The 18951-nt window shown below is 61.9% G+C and overlaps 1 protein-coding gene across 4 annotated transcripts in view; it reads left to right on the forward strand.

The window, feature by feature from the left end:
* Positions 1-18951, forward strand: part of LPCAT1 (lysophosphatidylcholine acyltransferase 1) — a 53996-nt gene that overhangs the window by 15110 nt on the left and 19935 nt on the right. For 3 of the 4 annotated variants that reach the window (XM_019813062.3, XM_023239800.2, XM_019813061.3), the window contains exons 2-3: positions 10907-11049; positions 16331-16545. In XM_019813062.3, the coding sequence (XP_019668621.1) occupies positions 10907-11049; positions 16331-16545 (358 nt within the window). Of the gene's footprint in view, positions 1-296; positions 390-10906; positions 11050-16330; positions 16546-18951 lie in introns of those variants that run through there. The other variant, XM_045039283.1, reaches the window with a different exon arrangement.

Genomic DNA, 18951 nt, shown 5'->3' on the forward strand with positions numbered 1-18951 from the left:
GGGCCCCACAGGCTCTGTGGATATTTGCCGAATGATTGGAAGCCTCTGGAAATGCTTCAGCTCTTGAATTTCAAGATTCTTCTATTCAGATCCTGCCGAGGGCCCTAGAGATAAGGGATCTCCTGGGGCGCAAGGCCAGGTGTGTCTGTGGGGGTGAGCAGCTGGGGGGACCGGGTCTGTGCCTCTCAGGTGCGTCTGGCGGGGGGGCGGGAGGGGGGATTGACAGTTACCTATTTTTCTCAGTCTTCTGCCTCCCTGCCGCACGCCAGCCCTGAGGCCCCCACCGGGCAGGGCAGGTTGGTGCCCCTCGCATGTTCTCTGCCCCTCGGACTGCGCTCTGCTCTGCTCTGCTCGTGGCTGAAGCAGTCCTGACAGTGAGGCGAGCGACGGTAAGCTGCTCCCCAGGACCCTCGTGCCCCCTTCCGTGCCAGGACACGCCCCGACCTGAGACACTGCTGTTAGGAGCTGCGGGCTGTGTCCTCGGATGGATGGACCTGACCTGAGCGTCACTTGTCAGGACTGAGCTTCAGGGCCAGGCCCTGCTGTGTCCCGGGGCAGCAGCTGTGGGAGGAGCAGATGCTTCGTGGGCAGGTTAGCTCACAGCTCCTGGTGCGGCCGGAGCACAGGGACTCAGGTGCTCATGCCCAAAGGCCCCGCTGCATTCTGACCCTGTGCTTTGCTTCTGAGCCTCCTTTGCTCCGCGGACAGGGACAGGGGCCTTCTCCGTGCTCCCTCCCTGCTCCCGCCTACTCCCTGGTTGGTTGGTCGGGTCCTGGTCCGTCCCCTTAGCCCCCTTAGGTTGGGAGAGGCACTGTGCCTCTGGGGGCAGGGCAGCCCTCCCCTCCCAGTCAGTCCCTCCCTCACCGGGATGTGCCGCCCCCTCCAGCTGTGCTCCCAGCCTGGGCTTGTACCCATCTGTGGGGGAGAGGGCTCCCGCCACCCTGTAGGTGGGAGCTCTGTGCCTGGAAAGCTCCCTTTCTGAGGACGCGTAATTACGGGGTGTCCTGGCCCCACAGGTGAGACGCCTGTGGAAACGGGTCAGTTGTCGCTGAGTTCCTCCGGTCTTTAAATAGGGATCTGGGGCCAATTCCTGCTCTGGATGTGAGCCTCGTCCCCAGAGTGGAACGTCCAGCCCAGAAATCTTACTCTTCATGGTGTTTCTGCTTCTGTCCCGCTGGTCTGTTCCTGAGCACCTGCCAAGAGAGCCAGGCCGGGGCGCTAAGTTCTCAGGGTGACCCGGGACCCGCGAAGGGCCTCTGGCCTGCCTGGAATTTCACGTCTGGGGGGGCACAGGATTGGCATCGTGGAGCCACAGGGACCGGGGGACAGAGCTCTGGCTCTAGCTCAGGGGTCCTGAAGACCCTGAGGAAATGAGATTTTGCGTGAAACTCCGTGGGTGGGAGGGGCGAGGAGAGGCAGAGGCCAAGGGCGATTGCTGGCCATCTGAGCCGGGAGGGGCCGGCCGCGAACACCCACAACCGCCCCTCCCCCCACGCAGGGCCCTGCACTTCCTTGTCTTTCCTTAAACCCCACCAGGTAGCGGGGAGCTCTCCTGTCCCCTCCCCACCCCTGCCCCTGCCGGCAGGCAAGCCCTCTCCCCCGCCTGCTGCTGCCCGCAGGGCTGTGAGCCAGCCAGGGCTGTCCCCACTGGTGTGCATTCCGTGTGGGCGTCGGGAGCACGCTGGCTCTGGCTCGTGATAGACACTTGGCATGCGTGCGCTGGCCCAGTGAACTTGGTCTCCAGCACATGTGTTCTGCCTACTCCCAGCCCGAGCTGCTGCCCGCCCCCAGGGCTCTCTGCAGGTGCACTTGGGCTGAAACCCTGATGTGGCCCGGACAAGAGCTCAGGGAAGCCCAGACTGGGGGGGAGACGGGGGCACACAAGGGGCCCTGGGAGCTCAGAGGTGCTCAGGTAGGAGCGGGTCTTCAGTGGAGGGGGCATCGTGCCGCTGCCCAGCAGCGTGCTCTCAGGGCTGAGCGCCAGCGGGGGAGCCTGGGCAGCTGAGGTGGCGACAGTGACAGTGACAGTGCGGCAGGGGTCCGGGGGGTCTTCCTCTCTGCCCCCAGGCCCGTCCGGTCCTTCATTCTCTTGTCTGTGCAGCAGGGACACCAAGGTCCCTGCTTTCCCAGGCCTTTCTCCACCGGCCGCTGCGTCCCTCCCCTGCCTGGGGGCCCAGCCCCTGGTGGTTTTTCCTGGGGACCTGGAGTCTCCTGATGTCCCCGAGTGCCCTGCCCGCCCCCTCGGGGCCCCCCGTGCCTCCGTCTGCTACATTCACCGGAGGCCCTGAACTGCCCTCCTGGCTGCCCGCTGACCATGCACTTGGCTTCACGCCTCTCTCGCCAGCTGGACTGTGTGTGGGCCCTGGTGCCGGGGGCCTGCACACGGGGCCCCATGAAGTGCCCGGTGCCTGGTGACAGACCAGACACGGGCCTGAGCCCCTGCAAGGCTCTGACCTGCGCCCCCGGGCCCTCAGACACTCGTCAAAGGGCAGGTGAGGAGGACCAAGTAGTGCAGATTCCCTTGGTTAGGGGTGCGTGCCCCGGGGTGCCGTGGACAGAGCAACTCTGATCCCACAGGGAACCACACAGTTGTTTGCTGCTGCCCGACGAGCCAGGCCGTCCAGTGTGTCAGGCACAGTGTGTGTGTGTGTGTGTGTGTGTGTGTGTGTGTGTGTGTGTGTGTGTCTGGGAAAACAGCTCTGCCGTTGGAGTGCGTTGCAGGTTGTAAACTCAAAGTGAATTACTGAAAGACTGTCCTTTTGCAGAAACTCCGGGTTGGGTGAGTGTGCTTGAGATGAGGTTTGAAAGCTCCTGGACAGACAGGACCAGGGCGCCGGACGGACAGGACCGGGGCTGCCTGTGGGTTGAGGGAAAAAGCAGGTTTTAGGAACGCTATATTTAATTTTAGGTTTGAGTGGGAGAGCTGAGAAAAAATAGCTTCTGTGTAGCGGTGAGCGTGGCCCGACAGTCACACGGCCGGACAGACGGCTTCAGAGTGAGGGACTGTGGGAGCCCAGGGGCGAGAAGACTGTCACCTGCACACATCAGCCAGGAAAGGATGGTCAGTCCGATGGGGATTTGACACCAGAGTAAACAATGACAGTGACGCAGGAGGCCCAGTGAAGACAGAGCTGTGCCTCCGACGTGACCCCCACATCCCTGCGCCGCCCCCGCCCCGGATTTCTAGCCTCGCTCCGTGTTTTGTCTTTTCGTGGAGGGGAGTCTTTGCGTGAGAGCAGCCGCGCGTGAGGACGTGGGAGCATCGCAGCACAGTTCAGGGCGCGGCTCCCTCTGTCTGCTTTCCAGTAAGGAAGCTACTGGAAGGAGGTGGTTATCCCCACCCCTGCCGTGTGCGTTTGGGGCACAGCGTGCTCCCCGTCCCCTGCTCCGTCCCCCTGTGGGGACACAGAGGGGATGTGCTTTCTGAGGTTGGCTTGCTGGGCAGGCATCTGTAGGGCGCTGGGTCCGCGTGGCCGCTCTCCTTCCGAGGCTCCGAGGCCGGGGGTTTGTGCAGGGAAGCACTGGACTGCCAGCTGATGGCTCTCCTGTGACAGTTGCTGTACGTTTTCTAAGTTCTTTAGAAGGAAAGGTAGATGTATGTGTTTTGTTGCTGCGTCGGGGGACAGTGGCCCCAGGGGACGTGGCTCTGCGGACCGCTTCCCTCCTGGACCAGGCTCGGGGGGCGGGGGGACATTGGGCGTTGGCTTCCCAGTTTCAGAATATTCTGTCTGTTCTAAATCAGGATTTTCAAAAACAACTTGCTTTCGAATTTTGAAGTAAGTGACAGCAAAGAGAAGAGAGCGATTCCCCAGGTAGGGTTCTCCTCTGTTTATCCCACGTTGCCCTGGCGATCTTTCTGCAGACTCCATGTGTCTCATCTCTCCTCTCCTCGTGGGAAGAGCCTGGAGCGACCCAGGCCAGCCCCCCAGGGTGCTGTGTGAGGAAACTACAAGACCCACCCCAGACGCCAGGGTGCCCTCAGCCCCTGAGCCCTGTGCAGGCTCTTTTCAGAAGATGAGCCCCCGCTAACCCCTGAGCCACCGGGCCTACCTGATGGGGCTAGCTGGTTCCCTCTCAGTGTGGCTCCCGGAACTGCAGCCCTTCGGGGACTTGGTCCTGAGGCGTCCCTTCAGCCAGTGAGCTGGGTCTCTGGGCCGGGAGCCCCCCGGTGTCCACAAGTCTGGGACTTCCCTGCTCGGCCCTGGGAGCCCGTCCTGCTGGGTGTGGGCAGGCCACCGCTCAGATGGCACCTCACTGCCAGCTCAGGGTGCCCGTGGTCCCCCCCGAACCCTCTCCCGTGTTCACTGTATTTGTAGCACCCCCATTAATCCAGGCTCCACCATCCCCCCGGGCCTCGCTCCTTCGTGATCGTCTCCCTTCCCTGCGCTCACTGGGCTCTGTTGTTCTGGAAGAACGTGCCGTCCGAACACTGGGGTCTACCTGATGTGAAGCTGGCAGCCCTGTCTCCTCCCCCGGGAGCCGGTCCCCTTGGGTCTGTCCCCGAAGCTCCTCCCCCGGGAGCCGGTCCCTTCTGGTCCATCCCCGAAGCTCCTCCCCCGGGAGCTGGTCCCTTCTGGTCCATCCCCGAAGCTCCTCCCTCTGGCTGGCCACCAGCACCTGTCACACAGTGACCATCGCCTCAGTGTCCCCTGGTGGCACCAACCGGTTGTGCTGTCAGCAGCAACACCTGCGCGAGCGGCTCCCGGGGAGCTGGGCCCGCCAGCTGCACACACAGGCTCCCTGAGCTGTCACCCGTAGCGCCTTGTCGCGCAGCTTCGTGGGAGAGGACGGTTGTTCGCAGAACCCCAGGTGCACCTGGCCTCCGCCACAGCCGCTGGGCCCCGGGGCCCTGTGTTCAGCCTCATGGCCACGGTGCCGAGCTGTGGTCTCCCACGTTCGCGTTCTCGTTCGTCTGTGTGTCCAGCAGCCTCCAGGAGGGGCGTGTGTGGCCTGCGGGCTGATGGGGTGCTCGCCGTGTGTGAGCGTCATTCCCCGAGACTTTCTAAGCCGCTGGGTGGAACTAAGTGCAGGGTAGGACCGTGTGTCACCGTGTGCGGCCGGCAGGTGCCTCCGCGTGTGTCTCCTGTCTTCTCAAATCACACGGAGGGTGCGTCTTTCTCTAGTGCATTTGGGAACACGTTCTCGTGTCCTTTGGATGGTGGTGATTATCCTTTCTGCAGTTGAAGCACGCTGGCCCTGGAACCCGTTCTCCCTGCAACCTGCCCTCCCCCCGATAGCAGCTTGCACCGCGGGCTGGGGTCCCTCGGTGTGCGCTGGGGGCGCACGGTATCTCGGTGCCTAGCCAGCCTGTGCACGCCCTGCGAGGACACGTGTCACTGCAGTGACCTGGCCTGCCACAGGGCGGCACAGGTGGAGACACCGGGGACCCTTCCTCGTGTGCACCCGAGGTCTTTGTCTCTCGTGCACCCTGTCGGCGGTTCTGTGTTGATTGTGAAACACAAGGTGCTTGGACCAGCTTGCGTGACGAATGCGTCGGCGGTCCTGGTGGCCTTCATGGCCTTGGCAGAGAGGAGGGAGTGGCTGCAGGTGAGCCTGAGCGGGGGTGTTGTGACCACAGCTCCAGAACACGGGTCCGGTGAGCTCACTGAGAATCGGGGAACGTTTTACATTAGAACCGTCTTCCTCCGGGAGGTTTGAGACGGACGCCAGCGAGTGTGCTCGGGTGCTGACCCCACAGACCTGCAGCTTTAAGAGCAGGCATTTATCTGTCCCGGTCCTGGGAGCTGGGAGCCCGAGACCCAGGCGTGAGCAGAGTGGGTTCCTCCTGAGGCCTCTCTCCTTGGCGTGGAGGTGCCGTGACTTCCATGAGTCCTCACCGGCCGTCCCTCTGTGCGTGTCTGTAACCTAGTCTCCTCTTCGTGTAAGGACACCTGTCCTATGGAATTAGGGTCTGCTCTGGTGACCTGATTGTACCTTAATGCCCTTTCCAAGGCCCTGTCTTCAGCACGGGCACGTCGGGAGGCGGGCTGGGGGTTGTGGCATCAGTTCTTAAGGGGGCCCCATGGTTCAGCCCCTAACACTGAAGCAGAGAAAACGTAGTGAGCCCCGTGCCCACCCTCGCCCACCTCAGCAGTCGCCAACTTCCGGCCACTCTGGTCTCGCCGACGCCCGCTCTCTCCCCGGTCTCACTGATCCGCAAGCAAAGCCCAGACTTGACCTGTAGATGCTCCCGGGTGCGCATGTGTCTCGAGCAGGGCCGCGGGCGTCAACCCCGGAGCCTCACACACGTCCTCCCCTGGAGCCTCCTTCCAGCTCCTTGCTTTTATTTTCTTACGGTGTGTTTGGGGCTTTTGTCCCTGAGCGTCTTGCTCTGCGTTTTGCCGATCGCCCCCCGCCCCCCCCGTGTCTCCCGTGTCTTCTGATCCAGAATCAGGAGGCTCTGTTTCTGTTGGCTTGTCACGTGGTTCATCCACACGGCGCCCGGCTCACATGTCTGTCTCTGTCCACACAGGCCCCTTCACATGGGTGTGTGCGAGTGGTGAGGTTCCAGAAGCCCGTGGGGACACTCCCGGGTTCTCCCCGTGGCTGTCCCAAGGGACAGTCTCGGGATGGACAGCACGATGCCTGATTCTTCGTCCTTGTTGGCCCGGGTGCCACTCGGAGCTGGTCTCCTGGGGTCCGTGGAGGCCCCCAGTGAGGTGGGGCATGTGCGCCTGGTTGATGGACTCGTGAGCACGTGTGAAGTTCCGTTACCTCATCGATGGCTCTTACCGTGGTCACAGTGGCATGTCTGCCGCGGGGGCTCCCGGGCCCAGGGACCTCTGCCTACCTTCCCCATCTCCGCTGTGTCGCTGGGTTCCAGGTACCCCTTCCACGTTTTCTGCCCCTGCTGGGAGTGCCTTTGCCCAGGAGCCCTGGTTCCGTCTGGCAGGAAATAGTGCTGGGAGCCTGCAGGCGGCTGTGAGGGTCTCCTTGCGCCTGGGTCTGCTCCAGCGGGGACTCCAGACAGAGCATACCGGTCCGGAACAGCTGCTCTGTGATTCAGGGCAACCGTGAACCTGGAGGGCAGCGTCTGTTCCTGGGGACCCCTTTCCGATGGGACCGTGTATCTAAGCCAGCTTCCAAGGAGCGTGAACCGACTCAGCCAGGGACTGTCACCGCGGGGCCCCCTGGGACTGGGTTATAAACCCTCAGCTCATGGGAGGACCGGCCTGGCACTTTTGAGGGTGACTGGGGCTCCTGACAGGGACAGGCCGCAGCCCTCTGAGCATCTTGGAGGGGACGCGGGTCCCGTGTTAGCAGCCTTTTCCTGCTTGGTCAGCAGCGTTCCTCCCCGTGTGCCACTGCTGCCCCTGGCCCCCGCCCTGTGCCATTGCCGGGGGCAAGGCTAGCATTCTCTCCCTGAGGCCCCGCTGACCCCGCCCTCTGGCCCAGGGCCGCCCTGAGGGGGGCTCCGGTGGGAGCGGGCACGCCCCATCCAGGGAGTCCAGCACAGAGCTGGGTCTTACTCAGATTGTGGGGAGCGGAGACCCGCTCTCTCCCCGGGGCCCCCCTCTGCCTCCTGGCGCACTCCCACTGGGGAATGGGACGCCCCCCGCTGGCTCCCGGAAGGAAATACCGTGTCCAGCCTAGTTGCTAATTACAGTGCCTCCCTAACGTTGAGCCGGAACTGCCTGGAAACAGCCCAGTTGGCCCCTTTCGTCTGCTTGTGGCCCTGTTTGTTTTCCAGTCCAGCCAGGACGTTCTGAGCACGCGTTTCCTCAGCCCCAGCACACTTGAGAACGTCCGTGTGGCTGACACGGCTGCCCTGCTTGTGGTCCTGTGGCTGGAAACTCTGAGTGTGCTCCGACAGGCTGGGCACAGGGCGTGGTGGACAGCGAGGGCACCGGGAGGTGGCCGGGCCTGGGAAGGACGCAGGTGGGCCAGAAGATGCAAGGGGACAGGAGGGCCCAACCAGCCGGTAGCCTGGAATTCAGGAGGAGTGGCCGTAGCCCACAGAACGTTCTGGAAGAGGCTGCAGGAAGCCTTCCGAGTCCTGCCCCTTCTGGGGACCGTTTGCCTCTCCGGGTCAGGGCTGAGCCCAGTGGACAGCACGTGGGCCCAGCGCTGGGGCAAGGTCAAGGCAGGGTCCTGGGGTCCTGGGGAGCAGCCCGGGAAACACACGGGGTCTTAGCCCAGGTGGCCGGGGCCCTCCTGCACCCCATGGGCCCCCCGAAGGTGCTCGCCTTCCCCAAGTCGCTCACGTGGCCCTTGTAAACCCGTGTCCACCTTCTCCCCGTCCTTCAGGCCCAGCCAGGCGGTCACTGCAGGCCTGTGACGCTCACTCACCACACTGTGCACGAGCCCCGTCTGTGAGCTGAGCACCCCGGCCCGTGCTGGGCACTCACACGCCCCCTCCCCGCTCGCCGTGAAACTCGGAAACCAGGTGGTGTTCTCGGGATTCGTGTAAGAGGTGCGTGAATTGTCGTCACAGTCAGTTGTGGTCACTCACGTGTTGTGTCCCGGGTCCAACAGCTGCTGGCCACCCACGGGAACACATGTCATTAACAACGTGAGGAGCGACACACGTGCCCTGACTCGGGGCACCGGGCGGGCCCGGGTCATCCCTGGAGGGAGCGGGGCGCCGCCCCCCAGGGGCCCCTCGCCTCCCCGTCCCCGTCTGTGGTTCTCAGAGGTATGGGGCGGGGCTGGTGCTCCCACGCCCTCCAGGAACCCGTGTGGTTCCATCTTTGTCGACCCAGAGCGGGGGGTAGGCCTGATGGCGGGCGAACAGCATCGCGGCTGCACCCTCGCACTGTGAACACTTCCTGGCGGGCTCTGTTCACGTGCTTTGCTGCCCGGTCGTCCCTCGGCCCGTCCCGCGCGGGCCTCGGGTGTAAAGGCCGTCCGGGGCGCCCGCAGCCAGCCGTCCGGAACTTACCGTGGGGCTGGAGAAAGCTGGGCGTTCTCAGTGTGGCAGCGGGAAACGGGGCGCTTCCGAAAATACCGCTCTGTGCTTTCACCTCAAGAAGTTAAGAGGGGCGTTAGAGTCCGAGTAAGAGCGGGGTGCCTGTAGGAGCTAAAATTCATACGACCGACCGACTGGCCCCGGGGACGGTAAACCCATCCAAAACTGGTTCAGTAAACAGGCTGATAGAGTAGAAAAATACCGGTCAGTGTAGGCCGAAAAGTTGCAGAGGGCACGAACAATGCCGATTACACGGCAGGGTGACGAGAGGCACGGGAGAGTGCCACGGGCAGCTTCTCGGTTCTCTTGCAGACGCGTGCGGGGTGGGAGATTGGTTAGGGGAGGAAAAACCTGCCGGGGACTCCCAGAGAGGATTTTCTCAGTGGCAGAAGCACTGAAGGATCCCAGGAAGTGGGACACCTGGGTAAGCGATGAAAATAAAATTAGAACAGCGCTTGTGTGTGCATCGCCGTGGAAACTCCCCCGAGCGGCAGCTCGCTGGTGTGCGGGGGGGGGGCCACGCCACGGGATCCGCCGGAGGGAAGCTGTGGGTCAGGCCTGCCCCCGACTCGACCCAGAGACGCATCGGTGAGCAGACTCAGCAGTTCCTTAAAAAAATCCCCGACTCTTGGTTTCGGCTCAGGTCACGGTCTCACGGTTTGTGGGGTCGAGCCCGGGGAGCCTGCTTGGGGTTCTCTCTCCCTCTCTCTGCCCCCCCTTGCTTCTGCTCTCTATCTCTCAAAATAAATAAACATTAAAAAAAAGAAACCCCAGCGCTGTGACCAAGGTTCTCATGTCTCAAAGCAGCATGTGGTGGACACGGGCTGAGCAAACAAACACCAGACGCAGGAAGGACAGCAGGTCGCGTTCACCCATTCGTGACGTGGAACAAACCCAACTCCCAGAAACCCAGGGGCGGGAAGGTACTTTTTTGTCAGCAAAGCACATCTGCCACAGCCCAGAGCAAGCCCGCACTTGATGGGAAACGTCGTCACCAGCATCAACCACAGGACAGCAGATGTGATGTCTGTGCTACGTTCACTTCCTCACCTTGTGGGGCCACTAGACAGTTTAAACTCACACACACGGCTTGTCTCCCACCTGCTGGGCGGTGCTGCTCCTGACAGGGGACCCGGGAGCGCCTGCAGAGAAACCGCGGGGCCGTCCGGTGCGGGTAACGGACGAGCAGGGGGGCGGCCGTGGGCCCTGCAGCCGGTCGGCCGGGAGCTGGGAGACGTCGCTGTGCACTTTCTCCTGGCCTGTCTTTTCTGTCCTCCCTGCGCCGAAACCTACACGTTCGAAGCGTGTGTTACTGCAAATAATTGTAAGTTGCATCTGTTGATCATCAATCCTTTGTAAGTTTAAGCTTTGCCATCCGTCCCCTGCCCTGTTTCCTCTCTGATTGCTGAGATGCTGGCCCTCTGAGACCGCGAGGCTCCTGAGCGTGTGTCCCCAGGCGTGTGCCCCCAGGCGGGAACCACAGCCTGGTTCTGTGCGCACGGGCGCCTGGTTTTAGGAATGGCCATCTGTCCACCGTGTTCCTGCCCTGACCCCTCTGGTGAACCATGTGTCCATCCCCACGGAGCCCCTCCCGTGGTGTCACCCCGACCAGACTGCCCGTTGGGAGGTGGGCTGGCTGTGCCCCGTTCTCTGCTGGGCTCCCGCCCGTGATGTCCTGGGGCTGGAGAGTCACGGGCGTCCCCAGTGCTCCCTGAGCTCCCGCATCCGCCTCACCGCGGGGAACCTCAGCGCTGCAGAGGCGTCCCCGGGTTGTGCTGGGGCTCAGGCGTGTGCCGGGGCGGGCCCCAGAGGGGCTCAGGTGCGGGACTGTGGGTGCCGGGGTTGGGGGATGGCGGTGCAGCCCAGAGCCTCGGCAGGACGTCCTGGCCACTCGCCGCCACGTGTGAGGGCAGGCGTGGCGTTTCCACGCCAGCTCCGGGGCTGGCTGCCCGTGCGGAGTCCGCCGATTCCGGAATGACCTCGCCTCTGTCTTCCCAGATGGCCTTCATGACGCTGACACTCTTCCCCATCCGGCTGCTGCTCGTCCTGATCGCGATGCTGCTCGCCTGGCCCTTCACGTTCTTCACCACGCTGGGGTCCTCGGAGAGGGAGCCCGAGCCGTCCCCGGCCTCGTGGCGGAAGTAAGTCACCCGTCTGCAGGGCCACCGCGTGCCCCGGCCCCTCCGGCCTTCCTCCCCCGCCTGGGCCTGGAGCACGCCAGGCTGCCCTCTCCCGGCCGGGACATATGCCCCCTTCCCCTCGGGGAGTGGCCGGTTCCGCCCCTGCCGTGCCCCCGCCGCACCCCTGCCCTGAGGGGGTCCTTTGGGGCCAGGCTGCTGTTGGCGTGTCCTCAGCACAGAGATTCCCCGCTGGTTTCCGTGTCCCCAGCCCTGCGAGGCTGTGTGTCGGCCAGCGTCTGTCCTTCTCGCTGGTCTGGTCTCCGCAGGGTCCAGCGACCCTCCCTGCTTCGTACACCTGGAAGGTCCCTTGCGTTTGCTCACCAGATACTGACAAAGGAGAGCCGTCTGTAGACGTCTCAGCCAGAGACCCAACGTGGACCGCAGGAAGTTAAATGAAATCACAGTATTGTCTTGTTTCTTCCTAAAGCTGTTCGCAGAGTATACGCATTAGTAAATGAAGGTGGCGGGTGTCGGGAGGACTTCGAGAAGTATTTCCAGCGCCCTGGAAGTTGTCGTCTCTGTCGTAAACCCGGAGACTTCCCCGCTGTCCACACCCTAACGCCTCTCGGCAGCCATCCGGGGCCCTTGAACGGTCTGTTCAGAAAGAGTTACCACTAGGCCCGCACAGGGGTCAGCAGAAAGGTGCACACGCCACGTCCAGCTGCACTCGGTTTACCAACAGCTCTGCTGGAGCCCAGCCACACCCGCTGACCCGCGTACCGCCCAGGAGGGTGGAGCCGCCAGGGCAGACGGAGCCCAGGGCATTCGCTCCTGGGCCTTAAGGGGTTTGAGGGACAGGCTCGACTTCCTGCACCGGGAGCGTGTCTGCTCTCTGCTCTGCAGGAACACCGTGCCCACGGCCGGCAGGCGGGAGCTGGCGGGTCCTCGGTGCCCGTGGTCCCGACACGCACCTGTCGTGCTCACACAGGGCACTGACATGCGGGGCAAAGACGGCCAGTTTCGAGTCAAGCGTTTGCTGAGCCAGTGATGAGTAAGGCGTGGCCGTGCTTGGGGACGGTCCAGGTGCCTGGGGGACCCCTCACACAGGGTCTTTGTGTGCACCCCCTGCCGTGTTTCACGTTCTTGGACCATCATCGGTACCAAGTGAGCCACAGTCTGTCTCCCTCCCAGAGGTCCCAAAGGCAGGCCGTGACCTGTTCCCATTCTGTCCCCAGCACAGCCCCTGGCCCGGGGACGCCAGGAAGCAGGTCCCGAGGGAGGGACAGCTGCTTGGCATTCCTGTCCACTGTGGTCACCTGGGTGCACTGGGGTCATCACTGGCTCTGGGGTCCTTGTTCTGACTTTTTGGGTTTCTTAATTCTCTTTGAAGAGCTTACTTAACCTGGAGGGTGTTTTTCAATGTTTTAGCCCTAAAATAGGGATTTAGTGTCAAATGTGTAATCAAACAAAATCTAGACCAAATAGAAATCAGAATTTCAGTGCCGCTAGGTTGAGAATCCATAGCTAGAAAGCAGAGTTTTTTGTAGTTTTTGACAAACTACAAGTGATTTGACTAAAAATTTGAGGTTTGAGTCGTGATAGGTTAACACGACTTCCCGGCATTTTTGTCTTAATTCCTTCCTTCTTCCGCTCTGTCCCTGGGCTGGGATCCCCTCCTCTGTCCACACACACAGTGCAGATTCTGTCTTTTCAAAGTGCGGGACTCCGGGCTGCTCTCCATTCCCCGTGCCCACCCCGTGCAGCTCCACGTGGCTCCTTCGGTGACAGATGGGCCACTGCCTCCCAGGTGCCTCGTGTGCCCAGAGCATGCCTGAGAAGTGTCCTCGGCAGCGAGAAATAGAGGTGTCTGTGTCCGTGGAGACCACACGTCACTGTGCACACATGTATGAGTGTGTATACGTTTATGTGTGTGCGACCATGAGTACATGCCTGTGTGGGAGTGCAAGCATGTGTGTGCGTGTGTCCAAGCGTGTGCACGTGCATATGTGTACCTATATGTGAGCACGTGTGTATGTGTGTACAAGCATGTGTGTGTATAAGCATGTGCGTGTGCATATATGTATGAATGTATATGTGTGTGTGAGCACATGCATACATGTGTGGGCATGTGAGTGTGCATGTGTTGTGCGTGAGCATTTGTGTGTATGTACATGCACGTGCAGGATGTGTATGTGTGCACACGTGTATATGCATGTGTGGGTGTGTACATGAGTGAGTGTGTGTATGTATATGTGTGTACAAGCATATGCGTGTGTATATACGTGTGAATGTATATGCATGTGTGCAAATGTGTGCACGTGTATATGCACATGTGGGTGTGTGCACGAGTGTGCATGCGCATGTGTGTACAAGCATGTGCATGCGTATGTGTGTGCACATGTGCAAGCATGTGCATGTATACATGCATGTATAGGTATGTGAGTGTGTATGTGTGCATGTGTATTTGTATACAAGCACGTGCCTGTGTATATATGTGAATGCATGTGTATATGCAAATGTGTGTGTGTGTGTGTGTGTGTGCGCGCGCGCGAGCGAGCCATGCACAGCCCTGCGCTGGGTCTGGTGCTGGAGGGAAAACACGAGTACCATCAACACTGAACTCCTTAAAGGAGAAGGTGGAGACAAGGTGCCTGATCCAGGGACTCAGGAGTTAGGAGGAAACGGATTAGCGCACACGGGCCTGTGCGGAAGAGTCGTGGGGTCGGCCGGGAGGTGTGCAGTTTCACACCTTGCAGAGTCGTGCGGGTCTGAGCGGGCTGATGCTCCTCCGTCGGGGAGGGTCTTTGCCGAATGTAAGATCCTGCCATTCGGACTTGCTAAAGGGAAAGCCTTGGGCCTCCAGGGAAGGGAGGAATGAACAGTCTCACAACACACTTACTTCCAACCACAGTCGTGTAAACAACCAGCACATCTTCTCGCAAAACCCGACCAGCGGGCCAGTGGTGGAGGATGGTCCTCGGCGTTGCCTCTTGGGCCCACTCACGAGGTTAGGAAGGGCCGGTGGTAGTCCCCTTGGGCCACCGCAGCCACGTGCCACAGGCTGGGGAACAGCGCGAGGTTGCGGGGGCTGGAATCGGGCAGATCCGGCTCCTGGCCTGCGCACGTGCTCTCTCGAGGTCCTCACCTGGCGGGCAGCTCCGGTCTGTCTCTCACGGGACACCTGTCCCATTGCGCCACAGCCCCGCTCTTAGGGCCCCATCGAACCTCATTTCCAGTGACAGACTCTCGTTCGCCTGTTGCTAATGGGATGCTGAGCCCGAGCATAGCCTGCACTTCTGCCCCCTCGTGTCCACGCTGCGATGATGCTCTCCTCCTGGGGGTCCCCGAGCCCCCGGCCCCCCCTCACACGTTCCTCTTCTGCTGGGTGCAGCGACTTTCTGCAGGTTTGGGCATCGTCTGTCTCCTCAGCCTGGTTTGGGGTTTTTTTTTTTTCCCTTGTTTTTTTCCTCCCAAGATTTTGTGGAGCGTCGGGGTTTTTTCTCAGAGGACAAGCAGGAGAAACAGGTGCGTTTCATGTCCGGGAGTCTTTGTTTTCCCCTCGGTGTTGACGGGTAGCTTGTCAGGGCGCAGACGACGGGTTCCAGACCTTCCGTCCCGGGGCCGCGAAGATGTGAGTGTGCTGTGGTGCCCGGGTCGCCCATCTGCTCTTCTGGAAGTTTTGGTATCTTCTGTCCGTCCTTGGGAATTTGAAAAATTCCCGAAGGAAGTTGTAGGAGTCTCTGGTTTCGTGTTAAACTTTTCGTGTCCGAAGTGCCGTCCTTTCTTCCCTGCCTGTTCCCGGGGGAATCCTGCTCACTCCTCAGCTTCCCGGGGAACTGGCTGCTTCTGCAGCGAGAGACTGGATTGGCCAGACTGTTGCCTCGTCCTCGGCTCCTTTCACAGCGCCCCGTTCCGGATTCTAACAGCTCGAGGACGGTGTGGACCGCAGCCTCTCCCCTGGTCGGTCTCTTCTCCATCACGGGGCTGGTTGTGCTCACGTCTCGGGTTCTCGGGCTCCCACCTGGGCGATGCAGCAAGAATGCCCTTGTGCGTGTAGGTCTGTGTCCTGCCTCTCTCTTCCCAGGAAACGCTCCGGGCACCTCAGGCTTGTCGTTGCTGCCTGAGCCTGGCCGGGAGGCGTCGGGCCAGGAGGCCTGCTCCACGTCCGCAGGCCGGCTCTTCCCAGCGGGCGGTGTCCTGGGGATGGCATTCCCCGAGACCTCAGAGAATCGTCAGGGGTGGTGCATCCGCCCGCCCCCGCTCCCCCCGCCCGCTTCTGCTTAGTGCCCTTTGGCCTGTTGGCCTGAGGGGTGGTGGGTGCGTGTCCAACAGAAACATCAGGATTTGGTCCCCACTTCCCACCAGCCCCCTCTCCTGCACCCGGCTTCCCGGGACTGGCTCCCCTTGCACCACAGCCTGCCTGGCGCCCCCTTCCTCACGCAACAGCAGGTGTCAGCTGGCTTTCATTCTTGCACGTGTTCCTGTTAGGAAAAGTAGCAGACGCGCACACAAACGCGCTTAGCGATGTGCGCTTGGACACGTAAGCAAGTGATCACACCCGGTTGTGGCGATGTGGGGATGTGTGAGCCTGGCCCCCAGCAGGTGTACAACCACACCGGGGTTGTTCATCCCCTGCAGGCGACGGCGGCTCAAGGCGGCCCCGTAAGGGACTGCTGCTCAGAGCCGTCGGGCCTCGTCTTCCAGAACTCTCTTGAGGGGATCAGTCCCATGAGATTTCCGGCTCTTTTCTGTCGCTCAGTCCTGTCATCGTCCACCTGATCTCATCTAGAAAAAGCTTAACAGCGTGGCATCTGGTCCTGGGACCACGGGCAGCCTGAGGGAGGTGGGACCGTGGTTTCTCACCACAGGCCTCTGCTCCTGGTCTCGGCCTGACTTCACTCCTGATTTTACTTGCATTTTGGATGTTTTAGCGGGCTGATGTTTCTTTAAAACCTCCGTGCTCAGGATGCGAATCCGTCACCTTCCAATGCTTGCGGCCCCGGAGTCTGTGAGGTCGGGGCTCTGTGTGTCTTTACGCTGCTGTGGAGCGTGGCACAGCCACTTCCGTTTTCCTAACAGAGTCACAATGTTGCACGTCTACACAGAGGGACGAAAGCACACCACCTGTTTTCTTCCCTCCTCCGCCCGGTGCACGTTTCGGATCAGGCTGGACGGCACCCTGGATGGCCTGACAGGTCAGGTCCGTGTGCACGGGGCCGGCCTCAGGCTCACAAGCCGTGACGGAGCCGACCTGCGACCCCCCTGCCCTGCCTCGGTTTGACCACGGCACCTTCTTTTGCAGGGTCGTGGACGTCCTGCTCAAGGCCATCATGCGCACCATGTGGTTTGCCGGAGGCTTCCACTGGGTGGTGGTGAAGGGGCAGCAGGCCCCACCCTCTGAGGCTGCCATCCTCACTCTGGCGCCCCATTCCTCCTACTTCGACGCCATCGCTGTCACCATGACGATGTCCTCCATCGTGATGAAGGCGGAGAGCAGGAACATCCCAATATGGGGAAGTGAGTGAGCTCCCCGTCCCCAGGTGGGGCGTGAGTCCCCCCCTCCTCCTAGGAGTGAGTCCCCTCCACCTCCTGCTGGGACTGAGTCCTCCCCCTCCTACCGGGAGCGAGTCCTCCCCACTCCTGGGAGTGAGTCCTCCCCCCTCCTGCTGGGAGCGAGTCCCCCCCCACCTACTGGGAATGAGTCCTCCCCCCTCCTACTGGGAGTGAGTCCTCCCACCTCCTACTGGGAGTGAGCCCCCCACCTCCTGCTGGGAGTGAGCCCCCACCTCCTGCTGGGAGTGAGTCCCCTCCACCTCCTACTGGGAGTGAGTCCTCCCCCCCCACTGGGAGTGAGTCCTCCCCCCCTCCTACTGGGACTGAGTCCTCCCCTCCTGGGAGTGAGCCCCCCCACCTCCTGCTGGGAGTGAGTCCCCCCCCACCTCCTACTGGGAGTGAGTCCTCCCCCCTCCTACTGGGAGTGAGTCCTCCCCCCTCCTACTGGGAGTGAGTCCTCCCCCCTTCTGGGAGTGAGTCCCCCACCTCCTGCTGGGAGTGAGTCCTCCCCCCTCCTACTGGGAGCGAGCCCTCCCCTCCTACTGGGAGCGAGTCCTCCCCTCCTACTGGGAGTGAGCCCTCCCCTCCTACTGGGAGCAGGTCTCCCCCCTTCTACTGGGAGTGAGCCCTCCCCCCTCCTACTGGGAGTGAGTCCTCCCCCCCCTTCTACTGGGAGTGAGCCCTCCCCTCCTACTGGGAGTGAGCCCCCCACCTCCTGCTGGGAATGAGTCCTCCCCCCTCCTACTGGGAGCGAGTCCTCCCCTCCTACTGGGAGTGAGTCCTCCCCTCCTACTGGGAGTGGGTCCTCCCCCCTCCTACTGGGAGTGAGCCCTCCCCCCCACCTACTGGGAGTGAGTCCTCCCCCCTTCTACTGGGAGTGAGTCCTCCCCCCTCCTACTGGGAGTGAGTCCTCCCCCCTCCTGAGAGTGAGTCCTCCCCCCTTCTACTGGGACTGAGTCCTCCCTCCCTTCTACTGGGAGTGAGTCCCCCCTTCTACTGGGACTCAGTCCTCCCTCCCTTCTACTGGGAGTGAGTCCCCCCTCCTACTGGGAGTGAGTCCTCCCCCTTCTACTGGGAGTGAGTCCCCCCTTCTACTGGGAGTGAGCCCCCCCACCTCCTGCTGGGAGTGAGCCCCCCCACCTCCTTCTGGGAGTGAGTCCTCCCCCCTCCTCCTGGGAGTGAGTCCTCCCCCCTTCTACTGGGAGTGAGCCCCCCACCTCCTGGGAGTGAGTCCTCCCCACCTCCTGCTGGGAGTGAGTCCTCCCCACCTCCTACTGGGAGTGAATCCTCCCCACCTCCTACTGAGATTGAGTCCTCCCCCCTTCTGGGAGTGACTCCTCCTCCCTCCTACTAGGAGCAAGTCCTCCCCTCCTTCTGGGAGTGAGTCCCCCCAGCTCCTCCTGGGAGTGAGTCCTCCCCCCTCCTACTGGGAGTGAGTCCCCCCTCCTATTGGGAGTGAGCCCCCCCACCTCCTGCTGGGAGTGAGCCCCCCCCACCTCCTTCTGGGAGTGAGTCCTCCCCCCTCCTCCTGGGAGTGAGTCCTCCCCCCTTCTACTGGGAGTGAGCCCCCCACCTCCTGGGAGTGAGTCCTCCCCACCTCCTGCTGGGAGTGAGTCCTCCCCACCTCCTACTGGGAGTGAGTCCTCCCCCCTCCTGCTGGGAGTGAACCCCCCCACCTCCTGCTGGGAGTGAGTCCTCCCCCCTTCTACTGGGAGTGAGTCCTCCCCACCTCCTACTGAGATTGAGTCCTCCCCCCTTCTGGGAGTGACTCCTCCTCCCTCCTACTAGGAGCAAGTCCTCCCCTCCTTCTGGGACTGAGTCCCCCCAGCTCCTCCTGGGAGTGAGTCCTCCCCCCTCCTACTGGGAGTGAGTCCCCCCCACCTCCTACTGGGATTGAGTCCTCCCACCTCCTGGGAGTGAGTCCTCCCCACCTCCTACTGGGAGTGAGTCCTGCCCCCTCCTACTGGGAGTGAGTCCCCCCACCTCCTACTGGGATGGAGTCCTCCCCCTTTCTGGGAGTGACTCCTCCTCTCTCCTGGGAGTGAGTCTTCCCCCCTCCTACTGGGAGTAAGTCCTCCCCCCTCCTACTGGGAGTAAGTCCTCCCTCCTCCTACTGGGAGTAAGTCCTCCCCCCTCCTACTGGGAGTGACTCCTCCCCCCTCCTGGGAGTGAGTCCTCCCCACCTCCTACTGGGAGTGAGTCCCCCTCCTGCTGGGCGGCACAGGTCACACCCATGTGACCTAGGCACTTGTCCTGGGTCTGTTCTTTCCTTCTCTTACGGTTGCTTTGCAGCATCTGTTGTTACAACTTTTATATCTCGTGCACACACAAGTGGCCCCAGATGTCGTGACGTGTTGGAGCATGTCATCA

The sequence above is a fragment of the Felis catus genome, chromosome A1 (genome assembly GCF_018350175.1).
Source record: "Felis catus isolate Fca126 chromosome A1, F.catus_Fca126_mat1.0, whole genome shotgun sequence".
Classification (NCBI taxonomy): domain Eukaryota; kingdom Metazoa; phylum Chordata; class Mammalia; order Carnivora; family Felidae; genus Felis; species Felis catus.